Source organism: Colletotrichum navitas (genome assembly GCF_030913465.1).
Source record: "Colletotrichum navitas strain CBS 125086 chromosome Unknown LY79scaffold_34, whole genome shotgun sequence".
NCBI lineage: Eukaryota > Fungi > Ascomycota > Sordariomycetes > Glomerellales > Glomerellaceae > Colletotrichum > Colletotrichum navitas.
Genome location: NW_026850580.1, coordinates 55,076 through 77,785, shown reverse-complemented (window position 1 = coordinate 77,785; position 22,710 = coordinate 55,076). Strand labels below are relative to the sequence as shown.

The 22,710-nt window shown below is 52.3% G+C and overlaps 9 protein-coding genes across 9 annotated transcripts; 5 read left to right on the top strand and 4 right to left on the bottom strand.

The window, feature by feature from the left end:
- Positions 1-341: 341 nt before the first annotated feature.
- LY79DRAFT_227159 (uncharacterized protein) lies at positions 342-1,240 on the top strand. The gene is made up of 2 exons (XM_060551645.1): positions 342-955; positions 1,006-1,240. Exons 1-2 carry the CDS (start codon positions 492-494, stop codon positions 1,085-1,087), a joined length of 546 nt encoding a protein of 181 aa, XP_060413527.1. The 5' UTR covers positions 342-491; the 3' UTR covers positions 1,088-1,240.
- A 2,381-nt stretch (positions 1,241-3,621) lies between these two features.
- Positions 3,622-5,637, bottom strand: LY79DRAFT_555589 (mRNA capping enzyme-domain-containing protein). Its single transcript, XM_060557939.1, has one exon. The coding sequence runs from the start codon at positions 5,265-5,267 to the stop codon at positions 3,792-3,794; it is 1,476 nt and encodes a 491-aa protein (XP_060413526.1). The 5' UTR covers positions 5,268-5,637; the 3' UTR covers positions 3,622-3,791.
- A 178-nt stretch (positions 5,638-5,815) lies between these two features.
- LY79DRAFT_555586 (26S proteasome subunit RPN7) lies at positions 5,816-7,955 on the top strand. The gene is made up of 3 exons (XM_060557938.1): positions 5,816-6,403; positions 6,460-7,271; positions 7,326-7,955. Exons 1-3 carry the CDS (start codon positions 5,945-5,947, stop codon positions 7,522-7,524), a joined length of 1,470 nt encoding a protein of 489 aa, XP_060413525.1. The 5' UTR covers positions 5,816-5,944; the 3' UTR covers positions 7,525-7,955.
- A 376-nt stretch (positions 7,956-8,331) lies between these two features.
- LY79DRAFT_670183 (aminotransferase class I and II) lies at positions 8,332-9,851 on the bottom strand (the record flags this gene model as incomplete). The annotated part of the gene is made up of 2 exons (XM_060563749.1): positions 8,332-9,383; positions 9,446-9,851. The coding sequence occupies 2 exons, from the start codon at positions 9,849-9,851 to the stop codon at positions 8,332-8,334; spliced, it is 1,458 nt and encodes a 485-aa protein (XP_060413524.1).
- A 188-nt stretch (positions 9,852-10,039) lies between these two features.
- On the top strand, positions 10,040-10,908 carry LY79DRAFT_555583 (uncharacterized protein; the record flags this gene model as incomplete). The annotated part of the gene is made up of 2 exons (XM_060557937.1): positions 10,040-10,208; positions 10,278-10,908. A coding segment is annotated over exon 2 (233 nt), but the record flags the coding sequence as incomplete, so codon positions are not given.
- Positions 10,909-12,549: 1,641 nt separating this feature from the next.
- LY79DRAFT_670182 (ribosomal protein L33) lies at positions 12,550-12,925 on the top strand (the record flags this gene model as incomplete). Its single annotated transcript, XM_060563748.1, has 3 exons — positions 12,550-12,562; positions 12,646-12,762; positions 12,879-12,925. The coding sequence occupies 3 exons, from the start codon at positions 12,550-12,552 to the stop codon at positions 12,923-12,925; spliced, it is 177 nt and encodes a 58-aa protein (XP_060413522.1).
- Positions 12,926-13,341: 416 nt separating this feature from the next.
- On the bottom strand, positions 13,342-17,424 carry LY79DRAFT_516739 (uncharacterized protein; the record flags this gene model as incomplete). Its single annotated transcript, XM_060554855.1, has 6 exons — positions 13,342-15,001; positions 15,089-15,190; positions 15,241-15,469; positions 15,522-16,146; positions 16,218-16,375; positions 16,422-17,424. 6 exons carry the CDS (start codon positions 17,422-17,424, stop codon positions 13,342-13,344), a joined length of 3,777 nt encoding a protein of 1,258 aa, XP_060413521.1.
- A 2,360-nt stretch (positions 17,425-19,784) lies between these two features.
- Positions 19,785-20,330, top strand: LY79DRAFT_590677 (uncharacterized protein; the record flags this gene model as incomplete). The annotated part of the gene is made up of 2 exons (XM_060561187.1): positions 19,785-19,983; positions 20,050-20,330. 2 exons carry the CDS (start codon positions 19,785-19,787, stop codon positions 20,328-20,330), a joined length of 480 nt encoding a protein of 159 aa, XP_060413520.1.
- A 186-nt stretch (positions 20,331-20,516) lies between these two features.
- Positions 20,517-22,493, bottom strand: LY79DRAFT_670179 (WD40-repeat-containing domain protein; the record flags this gene model as incomplete). Its single annotated transcript, XM_060563747.1, has 2 exons — positions 20,517-21,441; positions 21,493-22,493. 2 exons carry the CDS (start codon positions 22,491-22,493, stop codon positions 20,517-20,519), a joined length of 1,926 nt encoding a protein of 641 aa, XP_060413519.1.
- Positions 22,494-22,710: the final 217 nt, after the last annotated feature.

The window sequence follows — 22,710 nt, the reverse complement described above, 5'->3', positions numbered from 1 at the left end:
GGGACGAAAGTAGCAATTTGACAAATCAAAAGCAATACCAAAGTTGCATTCTCATCTAACCGCACCGAATGGCTTTGAACCCCCACTCTCTGGTGACTGCAACATAAAGACTGGTAAGCTGATAAATCAACCCGGGGTTTTGGTTTTAGGTAACCGTCGTTGAGACTTCGTACCCAGGTCCAAGAGTCATGGCTTGGGTGGGCTTCAAACGCTTCGAGAGCAGAGGCCGGTGCCCATACGGATTCTTTGGGCCGAAATTAGCTTGATCCTGGTTTAAGCGAGCATTCAGTCCCGTGTATCTCCTCCTGAAATCGAGTAAGGGGCGTTGAGTAGATGTTGCTATAAGCCAGATCTACATTGTTGCGGTCATCCTGATGTTGTATCAGGCATAGGTCTGAAGGTGACGAAGGTGTTGCTAGTAATTGGATTTGAAGCTTGGCCTGCTCGCAATCCCCATCTGTTCCGTGCCTCTGCGTAATGATCTCCACAGCATGTGTATTCATCTGTGGAAGATAAAGGCGTATCGTAGCGCTGCTGTCTACTACTGTGACATACACTGGTATCTGAGGTGGCGATGCTCTGATAGGGTCTGCAGCGTCTGGCATCGTTCCCAAACGTCTCTGACAGCTCTGCTCATGATGATCTACATCGGCTCAGATTTTGCGTTGTCTGACGAGTTTGGATTTTTAGGTCACCGGCACTTCTACAGGAGGCAAGACAGCTGGCAATGTCTGGGAAAGCCCCATCAACCACACCCCTGGTCAATGAAGTATGCCAAGGTTGATTGCGGTGCGTCGGATTTCATCCAGCACCTTTGGGCATTACTAGTACACTATACTGTGTGTATTTCCCGCTCGTTATTTTCTTCTAGAAGTCCGAAAGGCGAGTGGCAGGACACCTCACGTGTGATCTGCGGACTTGTCTTCCATAAACTCAATGACAGCTTTGCATTGCCGTTCGTGCTGTTATGTCCACTTGATGTGGTTAGCCGGTTAACGTTGTTAGCTATCAACCCGATGCGCGTGCACCTCTTGTGCCTGACTACTCATTGGGTTCGCCCACTTCTAAGTTGTGGCCCTCTATATAGAGCCTTGTCACATCCGCTCGCCCTACACTACCGTTATATTCTCGTCCATATTCGCCACTTTCGGTAACGATACGGCATACACTCCGCACATTAGCATTCTGCATCTCGAACCTGTTAATAGAGAGATATACTCCGATAAGCCTGCTCCGACAGACCGCCCTCACATTCTAGTCTGCAGGATGAGGCTTCGTGTTGCCTTGGATAGGTGTCTTGAAAATCACCACACAACAAACCACCTTTGAGGACAGCAGAGGGGCTATCTCGCAGAATGCGGGGGAACTTTCTGTTGAACGGCGTCTATAATTATGCCGTTCAACAAAACGACGCCCCTTATGCCGCTTAGACTCGTCTGCAAGCTATATAAAACCGGTTCATGAGGCGACAGCGAGTATCCGTACTGACAGTACACCAGACACACATTCCGAAGGAATCATCAATACGAAACAAACGTCGCCCAGTTGCAGGAAGAGCTTCTCCAAAGACAGGCTCCAGGCGTCAATCAATCCAAGCCGTAAGCAGCCCAGACAGATCTTCGTAGCCAACCTCTTTACACATCTTATTCCCCGCGCGTACAAGCGGCAACATGGCCAACTTGTCCCTGGCGGACCGCATCAGACAACAAAGAAAGAACTCAACTCGGCGTGGCATCCATCTCAACAGGCACACCGGAGGTCTTGACTACGACTGCTTGTTGGTCGAACTCGGCCCCCAAGAACCTTCTTGCACTAGGCCCTTTCGCCTCGCGGCTGCGTGTAGTTCTGCACTGAAACGCTGGTGTCAATCTCACTTTTCAGTAGCCACGGTCTGGAACTTATACCATGGAAACCAGGAGACCTCGAGGTGAGAACCACCGAGGGCTGAATTTCCATGCTGGAACTCATCAGGGTTAATGTCCGAGTGCTATGGCTGCCAGCTGATCTGGGTTCTTGCAAACTCGCTGTTGTAAATGATGGCCTGCTGGCAATGGACGGCAGAGATATACTTTATGGCAGAACTATCATCGAACGGCTCGTGAATGACTGTGGGATGTCCCGGGATGAACGTACAAGGATTGATCGGAATGCCGAGAGGGCAAGGGAGCAGGCAGCGTGCTCGGCAAGCCTGTTGTTGACATTCGATGAATCTTGTAAGTGGTTTCTACTACACATACACATGGCCGAAGACTGGTAATAGCAGACATTCTCCCCACAGAAACAAGCTCGCTTCTCCATCCCAGGAGGTCGACAGGCCTTCTTCAACCTACATTCGATCAACGAACCTGCTCTACTGCAAGCAATGAGCCGAGCTACCTCACAATAACATTCCCTTGTGCAAGCACTGTGCCATCGTATCTCACCCCAGAAACTTCGATCAGCATTAACCAAGCCCAGACCGCGATTGAGGGTCAGAATTTCAACCATGGCACCTCTTTTTTTCTCAAAGTGGGATTGCCAGTACTTTCTACGACAACACCTCAGAGCTTAATGTCACAGACTTCACTGAAATACTTCTAAACAAATACGGCTCAAATGAACTTAGCTTCAATGGCTATGCAAATCCAGACTATGCTATCGACTCTTTCGCGGTTCCGATGCGATATGATTGTCGTCAAACCTCAAACAACACATTGCTTCCACCACAAACAATATGTTCTCGAAACCACAACGACTAGTTTCCATGGGTTTAAACAATGTCAAATCATTTTCAACACTCCAAACCAGACAGCCAACTCGGCCAAAGTCAGCTTTCAGTACAATCCTCACATCAATTGCTTCCCCAGTACCACAAGCTCGGGGGGTCTCCCTTGGGATTAGAATGGATTCTTGTCCGCTATACGTTAGTATTACTACCAGACCATGCTAGGGCCTGGTGCAAGTAATGCTCACATTTTCTGACGTACGTTTCTGGCTTATAGCCGTAGGATGACGGCCTAAAGGTCAGCATGACATAGATTACAAGAACAGCAGGGTTCCAGAAGCCAGTATGACGGAAATCGCAAAGCGTCCTTAAGATCAATTTTTCTTGATTGAAGGGAGGCTTCAGGGTCAGGTTTGACTTAGTGTTGTGCGCTGCAGGGTTTGTTTGTCAGGATCAAGACGAAGTCCAAGATCCACTTGTTGTCAAAAGCGGGCTGCACTGTTCTGTTGGTTAGCGTCGTGATTCGTTGTACCTTGGCGAATTGGTCCATTTAGGATTGGAACTCCCTAGTGCTTGAGTCAAAGTTGTGGTACTTTCCTTGGATAATCGACAGTCTGGCCGTCTGTCAGGCAGATTCCAGACCGACAGCAAATGACTTATCGGTATTCATGCCCCAGTAGTAAATTGCAAGACTGTTGACCCCTTGAACGTGGGAAATCTAATTGGGCGTGCTGTTCTTATCCCTGCTCCTATTTGCGATGCCCAGAAAGATCAAGAGAGATAGTAATAAGAAAGACAACAGAAAGAAAATGAACATAAGTGAGAAAGGACTCTCTTGCCCCCTTTTTGACATGTCTTGTGTCCAAGTATTTTCTATTGTTCCTCAACTGAATGATGTGTGTACCGCATCAACATAGCACCTTTTGGTAACCCAAACACATAAAGTCGGTAGATGTTGATCACTTGCACTGTTGGATATGCATTCAGACCGGTCTGTGAGTCTAAACGATAAATCTAACCTCAAATGTTCGCCTTGGTTCCTTTGAGGTACCGCGAGCCGTCCTATCATTACATGCTTTCCCCAAGCTTACACCTTGTAAAAACAGAAAGCGGTGTAGAAGCTTGCCGCTTCCAACTCCTCTGGTGAGACGAGTAGGCGTCCACCACCCCGCTCTCGAACGCCCATTCTCTCACTCAGAGGACCAAGTGTTTCATCGTCCTTTTCCGACTCCCAAATCTCCATAAACGTCTTGTGGTACTGCAGCTCGAGATTGTAGTCTTCGGCCAGGGCTCTGAGTACTTCCCATGGGACGACGTACTCAGGCACCTCCTCCACGGCTTCATCAAGGAAGAAGTTGTACTTCCAGCCGAATGCGGGCCGGAAGACGCCATCAGCTGGTGTCTTGCCCGGGAATCGGACTCGATAGATGGAGTTGCCCCACTCCGCCGACTGCTCCGCTTCACCATCCTCCAGTTCTCCCTCTTCTGCCTCCTGAGGCGGCTCCTCGGCAGCCTTCTTTTTCTTCTCTTCCTGTTGCTCGTTGAACTTTCGGACGTGCTCGCCCAGAACGTCGGAGTTGGGAATACATCCAATCAAGCGCCCTCCCTTCTTCAGTGAACCGGCAACGTTACGCAGCATGGTACGGGCCTTCTGCTCTGTCTCGAACGCGTAGTGCATGCAGAACATCATGCTTACAACGTCAAATCCTTGCCGGCTAAGGGGGTTGGTGTCGAATCCGACCCGTCTGATGATTTCAATGTCCTCGATGTTTTCGCCGTAGCAGTCCTTGACGTGGAAACGTGCCTCAAAAAGTCGCGGAGGCGGTCGTCTGTATCCACCTCTGCCGCCCCTACCACCCCCTCCGCGACTACCCATCTGGCGATAGCGCTCCCGAGCCTGGTCGATACTAATATCCGCGGGATCCAGGCCGACGTAGAGCTCCACTGGTTGCGGCGCTTGCTGCCATTTGCCCAGATCGCCTCCCTTTCCACAGCCGATGTCGAGTACCAGCAGCTCTTTCTCAGTCGAAAGCCCCTGCTCTCGAGAGCCGGGGGTGTGGTCCTCATCCGGCGAAAACTTTTGGATGATGCAGCTCTTGACCCAATTATTGAAGGCGCGAAGTCCCTTGATCTTACTGTCTGTTCGTCTCCAGTCCCTGCCTCGTTCTGGCACACTGTTATAATGCTGCGTAACGACGTTGTTACTGGCAGTGCTACGTTGGCGTTCCGCGGCAGCCTGAGCCTGAGCTTCCATTTCCTTCTCTCGCTCCAATGCTCGCTGACGTATTGCTTCTCGTTCGGCTTCGGAGATGCGAGCTCGGGCGCCGGGTCTCTTCAGCTTGCGAGGTTGCTCTGAGGGAGAGACGGCTCGTCGTTTGGCGGGCTGAAGTTCCTTTGCATTGTAGGGCTGCGGGAGTTCATCGGTGCCGCCGTCTTCGCGCTTTTCACCTCGGCGAGAGGAGGACTTTCCATTTTGGGATGGCGATTGGGATCTCTTGCGTTTCTTCGCATCGTAAGATTGAGACTGTCGCTCATACGAGTCGTCGTCGTCGTAGCCCGCCATTGTCCCCGAGTTTCTGGACAAGACTGGATATTATGCTCCGAAATAAGTGTTTTTTTGTCAGATAAAGAGAACAAGGACCTTGGAGGGCTTGTTTGGTCGAAAATATGTCGCCGACTCGAAGGGTTGGAAATGGGATAACGGATGGTCGGAGAAAGGAAGAAGCTGCTGAGCGTCGCGAGTACTGGGATCTTGCTAAGGATGGTAAGGACCCACCCACCTTGTTATGGTTACCGAAACGGCAGGTGTGTTTTTATAATAAAGGGCAAGAACATGTCGTTTTACAGTTCGAAAACTGAAAATGATAACAATTGGGAGTTAGGCCTTCAACGATGAGAACAATGAACTTGAATGAAAGGGAAAGAACAGCTCTTAGCGAATGAATACCTCAGTGGGCAAGCTGGTACGGCGATTCCAGGCAGGTCCGGTACGTGTCGCACTGCAGCCTTGCCAGCTTGACTAAGCTCACCCCCGCCACGGGGCCAATCAAGACTGACTGTATGACTGGCCGCTTGCGGGTTGCAGGGGGTTTTCCCAAGCTCCAGCTCCAAGCGCCTCCAAACAACGACATTACTCTCGTGCTCACCCAGGAAACCCATCTCGCAACCTCATTTTCTTCCCTCACGCACCATAACATAGAACCCTCGATTCCCGGTGCCCCCGAAAATCCAACCGCAAAGATGGGCTCAGAACCCCAGTACGCAAAGTACCCTCTCCTCCCGCTCGCCCAGCATGTCTTCGCCCTCACAAATGCCTACGCCTCCCGGTCATCTCAACAAACCGCCGCGAAAGCCCTCAATGATGCCATCACCGAGCACAAGATGGCGCCGCTCTACCGCTATCTTGCACACCCCCTCGAGGGCATTCTGAACCAAGTTGGGGAAGGTGGCAGCCAGACCCCCGGCAAGCCGCTGAGTCGGAAGTCGAGTTTGGCGGGCATGATCGCTACCAAGAGCACGCCAACCACCGTCAACCTGCCCTGGGACGAGGCTCGGTACCAAGAGCTTAAGGCCGACAACGATCGAGAGTTAGAGGAGTTCCAGAAGGAGGAAGATGAGGCTGTCGAAAAAGCGGGTGATACGGAGATCCAGGCTGCGCGGGGCAAACGAGCGGAGTTCTGGGCCAGAGTTGGTGACAAGGTGCGTGCGAAAAAGGTGGATGCGAGATCGAATGGGAACACTGACGTTTGATTTAGGATCGGGCGATCGCCGCATACGAAGACGTTTTCGAGAAGACCGGTATCCTGGGTACCAAGATCGACCTGGTTCTCGCAATAATCCGGATGGGTCTGTTCTACGGCGACAAGCTCCTTGTGAAGAAGCATGTTGAGCGCGCAAAGACCCTGGTTGAGTCCGGTGGTGACTGGGACCGTCGCAACCGTCTCAAGGCCTACGAGGGCATCTACCTTTTGACCGTTCGGTCGTACAATCTAGCGGCCCCGCTGTTGCTGGACAGCTTGTCCACCTTCACCAGCTACGAACTCTGCACTTATTCTTCTCTCGTCGTCTACTCTGTTCTCGCTGGATCCGTGTCCTTGAAGCGCGTCGACTTCAAGAGCAAGGTTGTTGATGCTCCTGAGATTAAGGCTATCCTTGGCGACGGAGATGATAAGATTTTGGCTCTGTCTGGTGCTCTCAGCGCCGGTCCCGGTGCCGACGACACAATGCAAGACGCCCCCGCGCCTACCGCAGCTGCCAAGACCGCAGTGAACCTGACGACCCTCGGCACAGGCACTGACCAGCCCGAGGCTGAGATGGCTATCGACTTCTCGCCTCTGGCCCAGCTCGTCTCAAGCTTGTATAATGGCCAATACAAGTACTTCTTCCAGGCTCTTGCCGAGGTCGAGGAGAACTTCCTCACGCAGGACCGCTACCTGCACGAGCATAAGAACTGGTTCATTCGCGAGATGCGCCTCCGCGCATACCAACAGCTTCTTCAGAGCTACCGTGTGGTTGGGCTGGAGACGATGGCGACCGACTTTGGCGTCACCGTTGACTTCCTGGACCGGTATATTTCTTCACCCCTGACTTGACTACATTTAGAGAGCTGACTCTTCATTAGCGACCTCGCCAAGTTCATCGCGGCTGGTCGCATTCCTTGCACAATTGACCGCGTTAGCGGCAAGGGCGTCATCGAGACCAACCGCCCCGATGATAAGAACAAGCAATACCAGGATGTTGTCCGCCAAGGCGATCAGCTCATTACCAAGCTCCAGAAGTACGGCCAGGCCGTGCGTCTGAGAGGAAGTGAGCGGGCGTAAGCTGCCGGTCGGGTCGTTAGAATATAAGAGGGCAGACGCGCTTTCTTCACCATATGCTCACCCGGTTGTATGTCTCGGTCAGGCTTGGAACGGCCAAAGTGGTGATGTAGAGATGGCAGGCGGCGAATAGAACTGGGGGGCTGGGTAAGCAAATGTGTGCTACTACAATAACTCTGTATGATACCTACGGATGAGACGGGCCAATATGAGGAATCTTGGCTTGAACCAAGTTCGCCGACCACCCTCTTGTGATGCCAGATTACCTAGTGTTCGATAACCTTTCCGAGTCTCACCGTTTACTCCTTGGCAGGATTGTGAGAATACCTTGTGCATGCTTGATCTGGCCTCTGACCGAGGATGGCCAGTTCGTAAGCAGACGTTGTTTCGGATAACTTCGGAAGACTCAATCAAGGCTGAACGACGGGCCACTGTTGGGAGCGGAAAGTGTTATATTCTCGCAAGCTATGCCAAAAAGAAGCATTGACGATAATATGTTAAATCCAAAGGAATACCCCCTCGCGCTATGCAAGCTGTACCGCGTCCAAAAAGAAGTCTTCGCTCCCTGCCTCACGCACCGCTTCTTTCGACCCATTCAATGTTGCCCACGTGATATTTATGCTCTTCTATGTGCCTTCAAGACCGCCCAATGAAGTCTTGCAACATTACAAAACTCCCAGCCGCGCGCTCGCTGTCAAGGCGAGTCTCACTCCGCCCAACGACGGCTGGCCTCCTCGCACCCCACTGGTCCCTTTCCCATATGGCCCCCGTGGAAAAAAAAGACGGTAAAGGTAGACCCGCAAGCGTCGCTCACCGGTACTTCTCAACAAAGTCCTTGTGGAAGTTGATGATGCGGCCGACCCAGTCGGTGCCGGGGGCGAGGAAGGTCGTGCGGAAGTGCAGGGTGCCCTCCTTCTGGCCGAACCCACTGCCGGGCACGACGCAGACGCCAGTGGCCTCGAGCATGCGCATGCAGTAGAACTCATCGGCGGTGCGGCCCTCCTTCTTGGCGGCCTCAGCGGCCTTGGCGGGAAGCTTGATGGTCGGGAAGAGGTACATGGAGCCCTGGGGCGTGCCGCACTCGACGCCCTCCATCTGGTCAAAGGCCTTGTGCAGCGCCGTGGCACGCTCCTTGAGGCCGTTGAAGATGCCGTCGTACTCCTTGCGGTACAGCTCGTAGCTGGGCTCACCCTCCTTGGGAGGGTTTACCATAAGCTCGACGATGCACTGGCCGACGACGGGGGCGCAGAGGGTGATGGATACGAACTTGTAAATGTTGGCCTCGACCTCGGGGTCGAAGTTGACGAGCTCGAAGTAGCCACCGCGGTGGCCGCACTCGCCAACCATGCCCTTGGAGATGGAGTGCAGCGAGGCAAGTTCGACGTGGTCGTACTTGCCAGGGGTCTCCTTCTGCAACTTGCAAAGGACGCCCTTGAAGGAGTGGAACTTGCCAACAAAGACGTTGGTCTGGTAGACCTCGTCGGCCATCACGACAAGACTCTTCTCAGCCGCGAAGTCAAAAACGGCGCGGATATCATCCTCGGATAGGGAGGCACCGGTGGGGTTGCCGGGGTTGATGATAACAATAGCGCGAACATCAGTGCCCTCCGAGGTGGCCTTTTCATAGGCAGACTTGATGGTGGCCAAGTCGGTACCCCAGCCAGAAGCCTCATCGAGGTAGTAAGGAACACAGGTAGCGTCGAGGACGGAGAGAGACGCCGTGTAGAGCGGGTACTGGGGGATGGGGACCAGAACGCCGCTTGTAGAGTCCTTGGCAATAATGTGCAGGAGCGTGTTGACGCCGGAAGAGGCACCGCCAGAGAGGTAGATGTGAGCGGGATCGGCGGGGAACCCGTCTCGGCCTGCAAAGGGTCTTTGTTCAGTTTTCACTTGCGGCACAAAGCAACTAAAGCTTGCAACTTACGCTCGATAAACTTGGCCACACTCTCCTTGATAGCAGGGACACCGGCGCTGGCGCTGTAAGCACCAACAGAGCCAACCTTGCTCAAGAGCCACTTGGCGCGAGAGATAACGTCGCTCTTGTAGCCGAGTTGATTCAACAGAACATCCTCGTGCTCGAGGAGCAAGGGGTTCTCCAACAGACTGACAACCTGGCGGAAGAAGGTAATGGGCTTCTGGTCAAGCTGCTGGGGGTTTCCGATGTTGGCCGAGATGACAGCATCGAAGGGGAGGTCCTTATCACCCTTGGCTAGCTTCGCGCGGTATTCCTCCGACTTTACGGCTAGCTCGCCGCGAACCGCGTACTCGGCGGCAACAACATGTTGGTTGATGTTGTGCACGTTCAACCGACGGGACTGTGTGGTCGACATGGTTCGATGGTGGGGTGATAAATGGCTGTTGCTGTTGCTGAAGAAAAGTTGCCTCTGCGATGGCGGGGTATTTGAGAGGAGGACCTTAGGGGACCGCGGGGTATCTGTGCAAGAGTCATACATATAAAAGTTAGTCAAAAGGGCTTGCACCGCGCAACAGTGGAGATCAAGGAGGGACAAATGGTAACCTTGCTCTAATTAACCGATAACACCGGGAAGAAACCGAGCAAGGGTTGTAAGAGATAGGAAAGGTCGAGGGAGGAGTAGAAGATTAAGAACTTCCAGAAATTCCCGAAAACGTAGACAGCCAACTCGACTGCTATTCAATTTACTCTTTGCCGGCAAGAAGAACAAGCAGTGAGCAATTCAGTCTCGGACGCGTGTGCGCAATGTACAATGTCTTATTGACGGGGTATCAACGGGCAGAGGCAAGAAGAATTGGACAGCGACGGAGGAAAAAACCAGCGCGCTTCCTCCCCGTCATCATCCGATGCAGCCGGCATCTTATTCAATACCTTTAACAGCCACGGCCAACTAGGCCAATACTGAGACTTGTGACATTAGGCACGAGACACGGGCCTGCACCATGAATGGTGCAAAGGGGACGTGGCATCGGTTCTGTATTGCCGCGGGATGTCTTCTATGACGGGCTGTGTTTGCCCCTCCTCTTGCGGGACGCCAGCCGAGCACTTGCTGGTTGCTGGCGAGTCGAAGACGAAGACAGGGGATCAAACACGGCCGTGCCTGGCGTGGATTTGCTTCAAAAGCCTGTGTCCGAAACCGGAGAAAGCCGGGCCTAGAGCTTCTGCCCCAGAGCGGATTGAAATCCTGAGTCTTTTGAGAAATAATTGGCAACCATTAGGTAACTAGCAAAACAGGGCAACAGAAGAAGAAAGTGCCTAGTTCCACGTGGAATTCCTGAGCACTTGACTCGGACCCGAACAACTAATCGGGCGTATTGTCCGTCCTTTGTTTGCGTTCGGTGAAGGCTCGTTTGCAGAGGGGAGAAAACTGAGGGGGGGGGGGGGGTGCAGCTGAAGATAGGAGCTCTCCCACTTGGAGGGGGGGCCGCTAGAGAATGTGAGATCGGATGGCTCTAAGCTGTACTCCACCGCCAACACAGCTAGCTACTGGCATGGAAGATGGAAATAGCACCAGCCTGAAGCAGAATGCAGGCGCGGGCAACAAATACCCCTTGAGGCAAACAAGATCGCTCTGAAGCACCAAAGCAAGAAGATGAAAATAATGTGGGGGAAAGCTTCAACAACACCGCGACGTACCGTTTGATCTGTGACTGCCATTGTTTCCACCGCTCAGCATCCGGGCCTGGCTCGTGACGACGGCCTGCCTCCTTGGCGTCCTCAGCAACCTAGCTGCGCCAGCCACTCTGCTCGTTGCCATTTTTCAGAGCTAATTGCGCCCGCCGACCGTCACAAGGAATTATGGCACAGTTGGTCTCGTGGCGGGGGAACTATCGTGAGGGAACCGCCGTTTCCGATGCCGTGGGCTTACACTTTGTGTTCTTCGTCAGCGCTGATGGGATGGAAACAATCGAGGTCTGAAAAATACCTATAAAAAAAACGTGTCAAGAGAAAGATAACGAATGTCTGCTCTCGGCGTGTCAAAGATGCCCCAATAGCCCAAGTGCGAACGGCTGAACATCATCAGTTGAAGAGTTGGGGAGAGGAAAGGAGCGAAAGTATGAGCGGCAAGCCCATCTTACCCTCCTTCCCCTCTGCGGGAAAAAAGCAAGACAGAATGTCCGTTCGCTCCCCTTTATTTGCCCATCACCCGTTGCTCACTCAATCCAGCACACCCTCCTACTTCGCTCATTTGGCACACTGGGCTGCATCTTCTGTTGAGAACCGCGACCCGAGCTGCTGCGAGATAACATGCCCGCCTAGAGGCCCGGCCGCCGGCCCAGTCGGGGGAGGGGCCGTGAGAAAAGCTACTCTATAATATCAACTGCGGGCTGGAATCCAAAGAGGGATGCGTGCAGCACGAAAAGGCGCGAAAACCCCAGTCCAGTCGCCGAAAGTGTCATGGTCTATCCGTCCGAACACAGGGCGGTGATGCTCGATGCTAGGCCCCTGCAAGCTCTAAAAACATCCCGGGTAGCCTTCGGGGTAGCTATCGATGAGGGAGCTCAACGACAAAGTGTTTGAGATCCCGGAGGGTCCAGCCGATCAACTCCTTTCATCGAGTTCACTTCATCTTACGGTGTAGACATCCTCACCGCATAGTCAACATAGACATGATGGACGGTGACTTGCAGGCCCTGACCCTATAGTCACCCTGCCATCCTCGACTACTATTCTCAAAGGTTCTGCTGCTTGGCTTCTCCCAAACGGTCTCACTTGACTAGTATTATATCATAAGAATATCTCTACTCGTATCGACAGTAACTAAATGAAACAGTTCACTATGTGAGACACCTGCATTACGAATAGTGTACGGATACTCCATGCAGCCATCCCGACGCCAGTTGTTGCCACTGGAGTACAAAAGTCGACCCACCCAGACCGAACCTTCACCGGGAGCAGCTCCAGCCAGATCTCGGTGAGCGGCCCGTTTCCCTCCGACAGCTTCTCACCACCGCAAATTTACCATAACGCGAAGCTCCCTTGGCCTCCCAGATCGTGTACAAGCAGCTTCAAGCTCCAACCCCACTAACCGCGCGGTGCAATTCCCCTCCAAGATGGCCAAGAAAGGTTCGTTGCTCGATCTCAGGAAAACTCGTTACACAAGGCCGCGTCTCTTGGATTTACCAGGCTAACTGTGGTTTCTACAACAGCCAAATCGCGTGTCATGATCGTCCGGCTCTTGTCCATGGCCGCGACTGGATACTTCTACACCTTCAAGCGCCTCCGAACCGCGTCGCCTATGAGCATGCTGAAATACGACCCGATAAGTAAGACGACACCTCTAGCCCCTTGTATTCCGGCATCTTTGTACCCCTTTCCACCAACGTCACCCGCATCACGCCGCAAAATTGTGAATAGGATGGCAGAGCTGACGATATCACAGTTCGGAGAAAGGTTTTGTTTCTCGAGCAAAAGAAGAAGGGCAAATGATCTCGCACTTCGGCTCATCATTCGATCAACAACACATGTAACAACACTGATATCACCATACACGGCGTTAACGGCGGCATGCAATCGGGTTTCGGAAACCACATGGACGATATGTACATCAGCATGCGCACCCTCAGAGACGCCACGTCCTAGGGAGGACATTGGCACGTCGGACCGGCACGATTGGTCGATTGGAAGTAGAGGCTTCGGTTGCCGCGATCTAAATGTATATTCTACAACAAGGAGAAACACCCCAAATTCCTTCGTTCCATCGAAAGACTACGATCCGTTTCGACGTCCCCCAAAAAACCAATTACCGATGCCAAAATGTTCCCATAATTTGGTCCTGCCGGAACCGCGGCGCGAAGGGACCCTTTTCGAATAGCTCCAGTGCTGCCTTGTTTCTTGGCTGGCTGTTACTTCTGCTGCGAATCCATGTCGTCTCCTTCGTTCTCCTGGCAGATTGAATCGGCACCTGGCTTGTGCGTACTTTGATGAAAATGACGTGAGATGTGGTCGTTGTCTTGGGAGTCCTCTTGGGAACTCTGAGTGCTGTCGATCTCGGCTTGCTGCGATGACTCGATCTTCTGAGAGTTGACAATCTTTTGCTCTCCAGCCATTGAAGACCCGTCGTTATCATCATCGTCAACAGGAAAGCTGGTCTTGGACCGTTTCGGACGTTGAGTGGATAGTGGAAGATTACTGCTCCTTTTAGTCCCTTTCCGAACGCTTGGGCTTTCGTGCGTAGTTATCTTCTGCCAATCACCGTGACTCGTCAAATAGGATAATTGAATCTTACGATTACCCAAAAGGTTAGATCTGACGTCTGAAATAGCAGTTTGACCGGTCATTGAAGCGCCCTGGACAGGTCGATTATACGAAGAGTGCCCGGCATGCCGAGTAACCAAAGGCTCTGTCGAAGCATTCAATGACCCTGTCGCCATCCTTTGCTGACGAAGGATTGGCTTGGGATGGGGACCATGGTTTTTTGACTCCCTCCGATGAAGTTTCTCCTGCGCAACTGAAGGTACAGGCATCTCTTGATACGGTTCCTCGACAGGTCTGCGGAATACTGTCTTCTTGCCGTTTTGTTGAACGAGCGCGGTTTCAGAGGAGGTGACTTCAAAAATCTTCAGTGGATTGACCGGATCGCCTTGTTGCAAATCGGGAAGATCCGGCTCTGGTACCACCATACTGTTGGGGGCTAGGATGTCGTCGCCTATTGCGTTATCTTGTTCGAGGAGCATAGTTGCAAGCTCTTTGCTGACCGTCGTATAGGTCTTGCCGCTTGTCTTGAGTTGCCTGATATCCTCTTTCATGTTGTTTAGCTGGGCAAGCTGTTCAGCCAGCTGATCGAAAACTCCAGCGCCAACAGCCGGTGTCTGTGTTTCTCGAAGCTTGAGAGTAAGATTGACAATTCTCTGGTTTGCATCGTCGAGCTCTTTCCGAAGGTTTATGACCCCGGAGTTGTCTTCCAATGTCTTGAGACGTTTAATCTCCGCCTCGCTCTCAGAAAGTTGCTTCTGGATGTTCTGTCGAGAGTCCTCTGAGTGTCTCAGTCGAAGCTCCAACTCTTGTTTTTTCTCCAGTTCCTTTGCGGCGTAGCCGTCCTTTTCGGTAAGCATCTTACGCTGCAAGTCTTTGACTAGCTCGCTCTTTTGACGGACATCGTCCTCGGCTTGGCGAAGCCTCTCTCGCAGCTCGTGAAGCGTTATCTCTTGATCTTCACGCTGAAGTTTGATCTCAGTCTGAATCTCAGAAACCTGATGATCCCGGCTGAGCAAAATTTCCTGCAAAGACCGGATTTCTTCCGAGGTTGTTCCAGTTTGAGAAGCAAGGACCACGGATGCGTTCAGTTCTTGGAGCTTACGCGCCAGCTCGAAAACAGCGTTGGAAATTTCCGTCATTTGATTATCCTTGGACTGGAGAGACAGGAAAAGGTCTTGGTTTCCCTTCTTCCCTTCGGAGATTTGCTGCAGTAGTTGCTCTTGTTGTTTTTGGCGTTCTGTTTGAGCCAGCACCGCCTGGTTCTGAACGGTCTTCTCGAGACTCTGAAGCCTATCTTCAATTGTGGAACTTTCAGTTGCCAGGCTCTTCGCCTCTTGCAAAAACCTGAGTATAATTCTATTAATTGAGGAGCATGAAGAAGAAGGCAATACTCACTGTGGAATGATCTCTCTCTGGAAGTTATTCAGCGCTTGACGCATCTCGTCCCCAAGATCCGCCCATGATGCTGATTGCATATATGCTGTGATCTTGTCAAACCTGTGCCTGTTAGTTTGGCACTGTTCATTGAATTGGCAGACCGAATTTACCTTTCAGTGATACTGGTTGGCAAAGCATGTGCTTGTGCTGACTTGAGGTTCATTTCGTTTAGTTTGTCGGAGATCTGTCTGATGCTGTCTTCGACCCGCAGCAAGAAAGCCTCCCGGTCTCTGCTCTTGCTTAGCTGTTCCTCCAAACCTTTGGTTTTGTCTGCTTCGGCAAGAAAATTCCGCTCGAGATTTTCCATTGCCGACTCCAAACTCTTGGTCTTTGAGGCAGCTGTCTATCGTTATCCATACCATCCTGATGCTATCGCGCCAACTTTACTCACCAGCATGCAGTTCCTTATAAAGTACATCTCTTTTGTCGTCGAATATACGATTAAGCTTGTCTTGAGCGGCTTCTTTCTCCTTCAAAGTCGAGTAGAAGTGCTTTTCGGACTCCTGATGTTCCTTTCTCATGTCATCGATTGCCCTCTGGCTGATATCCCTGGATTGCTGCCAGAGCTCCTGGTGTTCCGCAATGGCCTTATTAAGATGATCTTTGTATCCGCGTCCTTTCTCTTTTAAGATTTCCAGCTTGGATTGTTTCTCTTCAAACTTGATTTTCAATTCGGACATCTCCGCGGCATGCCCCTCTCCCAAGGCTCGAAGTTTGGCAACCTCTGCTTCCAGCTCTTGCTCTCGACCATCACGTTGAGCTATAATGGTAATGAATTCGTCGTTCCTCTGCATCAGCGAAGAGATTTCGGCATTGAGGGCCTTTTGGTGCTCTTGATCCTGTTGATGGCGTAGGTAAGATCTCTCCACGTGTGTCTTCAATGCTTCTATTGCCTGCTCATGACCTGCGATCTCGTTTTTCATATTTTTTTCCGTCAGTTTCGCATCCTCAAGAAACCTGTTGTGGTGAGTTATCATGCTCTGAAGTACATCGAAGTGGCTTCTTTGCACGTGGTTCTGTTTTTGGGGTTGGCCAAATCGACGATCGGCCTGACCTTTGGACCCGAGTTCCTCTTGAATTATCTGACTGTGACTTTCTTGATGATGAAGGCGCGACTGTCGATTTTTTGAAATATTTGACTGCCGTGAAAGTGTGCGTCGAGGAACAGATTCCCGTTCTTCGTGTCGGAAAGGCCGAATCGGCTGCTGTCGAGTAGTACGATGCCGTCGTCGCTTGCCCACGGTGCTTGGAGTAGTTTTCTGCGGCAGTTCGAGATCACCAACAGGAGTACGTGTAGGGGACGCATTTTCTTCGAGGTGCTGGTTGTTATAGTTGGGCGTGTGAACTTTCTGTTCACGTATGACTCTCTCGAAAGTGTTCCCATTGTGGGTTTGTGGCGTCTTGACTGATATCATAGTCTCCATTCTTTGGTCCGATACATGTGCGGGCCTGGCCATGCCGTTTGTTGCTCCTTTGGGACTGTTGAGGCACGATATGGCAACTCTGTCAATGACTGGACTCTGGCCTGATTCCTGGGCAGGTGTTCGATAGAAACCAGGAAAGCTAGCGTCGGCATCAGCAAAAGGGCGACCCTTGACCCGGCTTTCTACGGTGGAACTCGGACGGTAATCGATACTGTTTCTTCGAGATTGCGAAACGTCCTCTACAGCTAGATGGTTTTCGAGCGGAGGGCTCATTCCACCTGAGATATGCTGAGTCGGCATCCCAGCCTGAACGCTTACATGCTCCAGTTCGGGCTGGACAGAGTTCAGATCCCGATCATCAGTGATTGATCGGCTTTGCTTCTCCTGACAGATATAGCTAGATGAATTGCCTGTCTGAGAACCGGCAGTTTTGCGACGTTGATCACGACTGTTCTTGGGAGAAGTCCGTTCCCAATATTGACTTGGTGTGCCGTACTCAGGAGGTGGTGTGTCGACGACAAGCCTCTCTGCCTCACCTTTTGGAGATTCAAGAGTCTTGAAATCAATGTTTAGATGTTTTTTGCGGCCAGAGAACTGGTTAGGCTTGTGCTTTGGCTGCGGTGCAAAAGTGAACGATTCGTTCGCCTCAAGAATCTGTTTCTCTGGTTTTTCTGACTGTACTACGAGATGTTGGCTCTTTTTCTCATTTTGAGAGACACAGGTGGTGGTCGACTTCGAGTCTTGGAGTTGGTTTAGCAGGCCTCGCTGCGATCCCACGCTGGAAGTGGAGTTGTCGCTTGGAGTATTACCCCTCAGAGGGTGATTGTAGCCGGGCTCCTGAAGCGGATCAGGACTGGATTCGCCAGCCATGTTGAAGGTCAAGGCGAAGGCTGTGGCGATGCTGCCAGTGGTAGAAGCCAGTTCCTGTGCTTTGAGGAGCAAGTATCAAATGAACGCCAAACTGGCAAAAGGAAACAAGAAAATAAGAAGGGAAAAGGCCGTCGATAATCGAGGAGACCCGGATTGTGAAGTCAGAAGTTTGTGGTTGGATGGCTAAATGCGCATGAGGGTAGCAGATGGGGATCACGAGCAACAGAATGCATGATCAGGCGATGGTTCGACTACGCACTGTGGAAAGCACTGCTCAGGACGCCTGCCACGATAGAGCTGTTGCTAATCCCCCGGAAAGAATGAGTGATAAACTACTTATCGCTAGGATCGAGGAGCAGTAGCCGTGAGGCAGATGCTGTGGTGATTATGGAAGGCGCCGACTTTTCAAAGACACCAAACGGTACCTGCCCGGTTGTACAAGTCCATCTTCTTCATCATATCTTGAACAACCGAGCCGAACACCTTTTAAAGGAGAGCGGCGGCTCTTTCTGAATAGATACAATTGTTTGATTAGTTGTCATTGCTCACGAGAACTGACATACGATGGCAAGCTGTAGGAGGTTTTCGTCACTCTTCAATGATACTGAGACAAGGTGAGGTTTTCTATCTGCTAGTAGTCTGCATAACCGACGTGTCCAAATATGTCCTTGGGATAAGATCAAGGATGGGGAGGTGTGGCCCAGTGACAGACATTAGAGAAGAACTCTAATAAATGTTGAACCTACCGAAGAATCTATGCAGGAATCCTGCCATGAATCAATGTCAGCACTTTCCCCGTCGAGTCCTGTGTCTGCGGCATCAAGAGGCTAGGCAGACCGACTGCTACAAATACAGGTTAGAAACTAGACTGCTATATGACAGCGATGACGCAGGAATCCAAAGCTGTAATCAATAAAAGGACGGTTCGGTCCCAGACACCGTCTCTGAACGCCGGTGATAACACCAAAGACATCTCAATCGACAGTTCCACGGTGTAATGGCCTTGCAGGGCAAATCTGGCCACCGGAACTCCGTTCCAACTCCGAGCAATGAAGCGCGGCAGAAGAGGCCACTCACCCTCCGGCCCTACGATCTACTCCCTGGTGCAACCTGCTGAATGGTTGATGCAGGCCCAGCGACGAAACCCCGCGGCGGTCACATGGCATACATCAAAATCTTCCAGGATAGGTACAAGCCAAGGCCACTATCCAATTTTAGAATCTCTCCAAGAGAAAGCCGAGTAACTCCGATGTCCGTCAAGAGAACGGGATGAGCAGTAAGGAGAACAAGCGGTAACTGACACCTCGGCGGCATCATCGTCGGCATCGGCATGATCCGCGCCTCCAAGGAGGGCTTAGGCCATGGCCAACCCCTCGCCGGATATTCCTCCTCGTCAGCAAAAGCGTGACAGTGACGATGTGTGCAGATGCCATCACATGAAGCGAAGCTACAGAGCGTGCCTCGCTGACAAAGGCCTTCAAATCAGCCCCGGAAGCTCGCTCGTCACACTGCATAGTCGAGTTGATACCTGCGCATTCCCATGCCGATCACACGATTAGACTTGCTGATATAGCATCCACTGCCATAACCGGCGGCTCTAGGAAGGTTCCTATCAAAGTATTCCAGCCATGAGAATGTAGAACCGACATACATGCAGGTGCCAAGAGACAGCCACGGGGACTGTGATAGTGTAGTTTCGACGCACGTCTTCGTCCCCTGCGCCCCGTCCCCTCAGAAACCAGCCGAGCCGCTCATCCCAAACCCCGCCCGCTGATTGGCCACCATACCCCTGCCCCCTAATGTGAAAGCGCCTTATGCCGGCGCTTCGAGGCCGTTCAACGCCAATGAGAGAGCATCGTGAGCCTAGCTTAACCATCTGGGACTCGAGTCTGCTCAGAGTAGGTAGGACAAGGTGTCTTGATACGGTTCCTGCATTTGTCTTCGTGCGCCCCACTGCGCACGCCCACAAGTGCCGTCCGAGAGGTTGTGTAGAGAAGGGAACTCGCTTGTAGCTTATCACATATCCTGCCCGATGTATCCGTATCTTCTGGATGGTTGCCGCTTGCAGCAGGGGGGGGGGGGGGGGGGGGCAACGACTGGGGCTGGACGACCATTCAAAACGAGACCATCGAGGCGCTTGAACAATGTATATAGTGAGTTGGGCCACATCCGTGGCGCCGGGTATCCTTTCGATTTTGTCCAACGTTGTTTTCTTACTCTACTCATGCGATTCTGACGCCGTTTTTCCATTTTCTCTTCGACCCATCTAGTTTGCCTGCGTATCTTGAACTTTCCCCGATCCTCCAAAACAACGACTCCATCTCCTCTCCGCGAGCGGTATTTTGGCCAATACCACGACCATGTCAGCCACAACCCCCAGCTTTTTCCCACTGGCGACCGATACCTATTTTCCAGACACACCCGGCGATGCCAGCTCATCTGGGAATGGAGTCAACACCGAGGCAGGCGCATCTGGTGACAGCCCTGGAGCAGTCGACTTGTCCCGCGAAGCTATGATCGCTATCATCGTAGTCGTCTCCGTGGTTGGCGCTCTTGGAAGTACGTGTGAAACGAATTAAAAGATGCAAACTCCTGTGGAACGCCATTTTGCTGACCCAGACACAGTTGGCATGGCCATTTTGTTCTATGTTGCCAAGAAGCGTGAATGGAAGATCAGGGAGACCATGCGCAAGTCCGCCAGGAAAGTCGTCACTGCCCTCACGCCGCGGAGGACAGAGTTCCCCCGATCAGTCAAAGAGTCTTCGCCCCCGCCACGCAGCCACCGCGGCCTCGCGAGACTCGCTGATGACGTGCCGCCCACACCCAGAGTCCGTCCAGAAGATCTCGAGAAGGGTCTCGCACAGGCTGAGTCGAAGCGTAAGTTGATGAGGTGGGGTCGGAAGTGAGCACGAGATAGAGGGTAGCAGGACCCGGGGGTTACGGGCCGCCAACTGGCTTGGTGCTGGTGTAATGGGTTCATCTGCCAAGGTGGTCGAGCTTAGACGATTGATGAACATGGTTCTGCGTGTGGCGTAAGGAGTCCTCTTCTTTGTACTATTGTGTTACCCCTGGATATCTGATGGCGGTTATACTTATAGCCTTCGGAATGTATTTGTGCTCGCGCTTCTTCTCGAGTTGTTCTTGTGATCCCGAGGTCTTGAGTCGTCGTGATGATCGGGTTGTTGCCCGCCATGCTTCTTCTTGCCATGCGGAACAAATGTGACCGTCTTCTCGCCGTACGCATCTCCACGGTTCGTCTTATTGATGCGGCCCGACTTTTGTACCCGGGCACCCAGGGCAGTGTCCCTTTCTTTTCCGCCCTTCATGTTGGAAGAAGAGATCTTCATTTCGTAATCCTGGGTAGCCTTCTTTCCGAGACCCTTGGGTCCCGAGTCTACGACAGGGCGAGCAGCAGAACTGACACCGACCTCGTGAGTATCCTTTGCGGCAACCTTCGTGCTAGGATTGAGAGCACGGAACTCGTAGGTGGACTCGTCGACAGCGAAGGCCTCGTCCTCGAAGAGCTTTCTGAAACGATCGTCGCCGAGGAGGCCGGCCTGTGTGTCCACAACCTCTCTGTTCTGTTGCTTGTTGAGGAGCTTGTCGGCGAGCTTCTGGTTGACCTTGACCTTTTTGTTGCCTCTGATTCTGCTGGCGCGCTCCTTCTCGACCTTCTCCTTGATGCGCTTCGTCCGCTCCTCCTCCCATACATAGGGGTTCGCGATAAGACGTGCCTGCTCGTAGAGCTTCGACGCCACAAAGTAACCATGCATGTACGGTCGGAGTAGGTTTGTCTTGCCAATCAAATGCTCCATGCTCAATTGCTTAAGCTCTGGAAGCGTCAAGAACTTGTAGTTGTCGTAGGTCTCTGAGCGGACCTCCTCCGCCATCTCCTCGACCATGTTGTCCAGGAACGAACACCATCTCGGGGCCGGTCCCAGGCTGGGGATAAAAAAGGAGTGCTGTGATTTGCCTTCATTGGCCGTGAGAAGCATGCCAGTGTCCTTGCACCAAGCACTAAATGTTGGTTAGCGAAATCCTGAATATGCTTGGAACTCCATCACTTACACATCGTTGAGATCTACGATGGGCTCAACCGAGGTCCAAGGCGTGCCGTCGGTCTCATCCCATATTTTGATAATCCTCTTGTCGGCAGAAAGAATCTTCTTTTCTTGCGAAGCAGTGGTCATGTGAATCAGCTTCTTGATCGGGAACCCGTAACCTTGGTCCTTGGTCAAGAGAGGAACAGGGCGACGCAAATCGAACAGCTGAACCATGCCGGTCGCAGAACCGGTGGCAATAGAGAGTCCCGAAGCACTGAAGTCCAAGGCGGTGATGGCACCCTCCTGACACCCAAGACGCGCCACTCTGGACTTCGATCTAGGGTCCCAGAACTCAACTGTGCCGATGGACGTACCAAAAGCAGCAAGGCCATGGGTGCCCTCTGCCAATGCAGCAGCGTTGACACTTCCCGCCTCAATACTTCCCTGTAAACCAGCCCCTTCCTCGTCCCCACCGACATCAATCTGGAAAGACTTCATGAATCTGCCAATCTCGAGGTTCAGTCGGAAAACCTCGCCCAAGCCATCCTGGTCCACTCCCACTGCCGGGACAAGTGCTTCAGTAGACTGTCTGTCATAAAGCAAGTCTCTCCCGTAACGGGGAATGCGGATTGTGTAGTGACAGCCCATGGGAGTGTGAAATTCAAGGCGTCGGTCGTCTTGGAGAAGCAGAGTTTTCGAGTAGTCGGAGGAGAGGATGGTCAACTTTTCAGTAAGAGAGTTCGTATGGCGTGCGAACGACAGTGATAGCTGGGGAAGGTTGTGAACGTGAATTTGAGGCTTGTAGGTTCCTGCGCTGACGGCCCAGTCGCCATCTTCACTGACACGAATGCAGGTACTGGCCTCCTCGAACTCAAAGTCCTGGAGAAGCTCGACTCGATTTTGGTATTCGGGGTCATTCTTTAGCGATCGCTTTCTCCGTCTCGCCAGCCAGTCCGGTAAAGGTCTGGCTGTTGACGCGCCGGAGACGGTGTAGACCGGAACAGTTCCTGGGTTTGTCAATTTCATCGTGTTTGTCGGAGACCACGATCGAGAATTTCCGGGTGTGTTCTGCGCGACGATGCGACGACGAGAGTAAGAAATCCTGGGGCCGAGGGGAGTCCGCAAAGGAACTTTTTTCCCTTTCTTATCGATAAGCGAGTCGATGCGGGAGCCGCGCTTCAAGGACCCACCCACCCCTAATGTTGCACTTACTGGCTGGGCCTGCTGTTAGTGCACTCAGTGG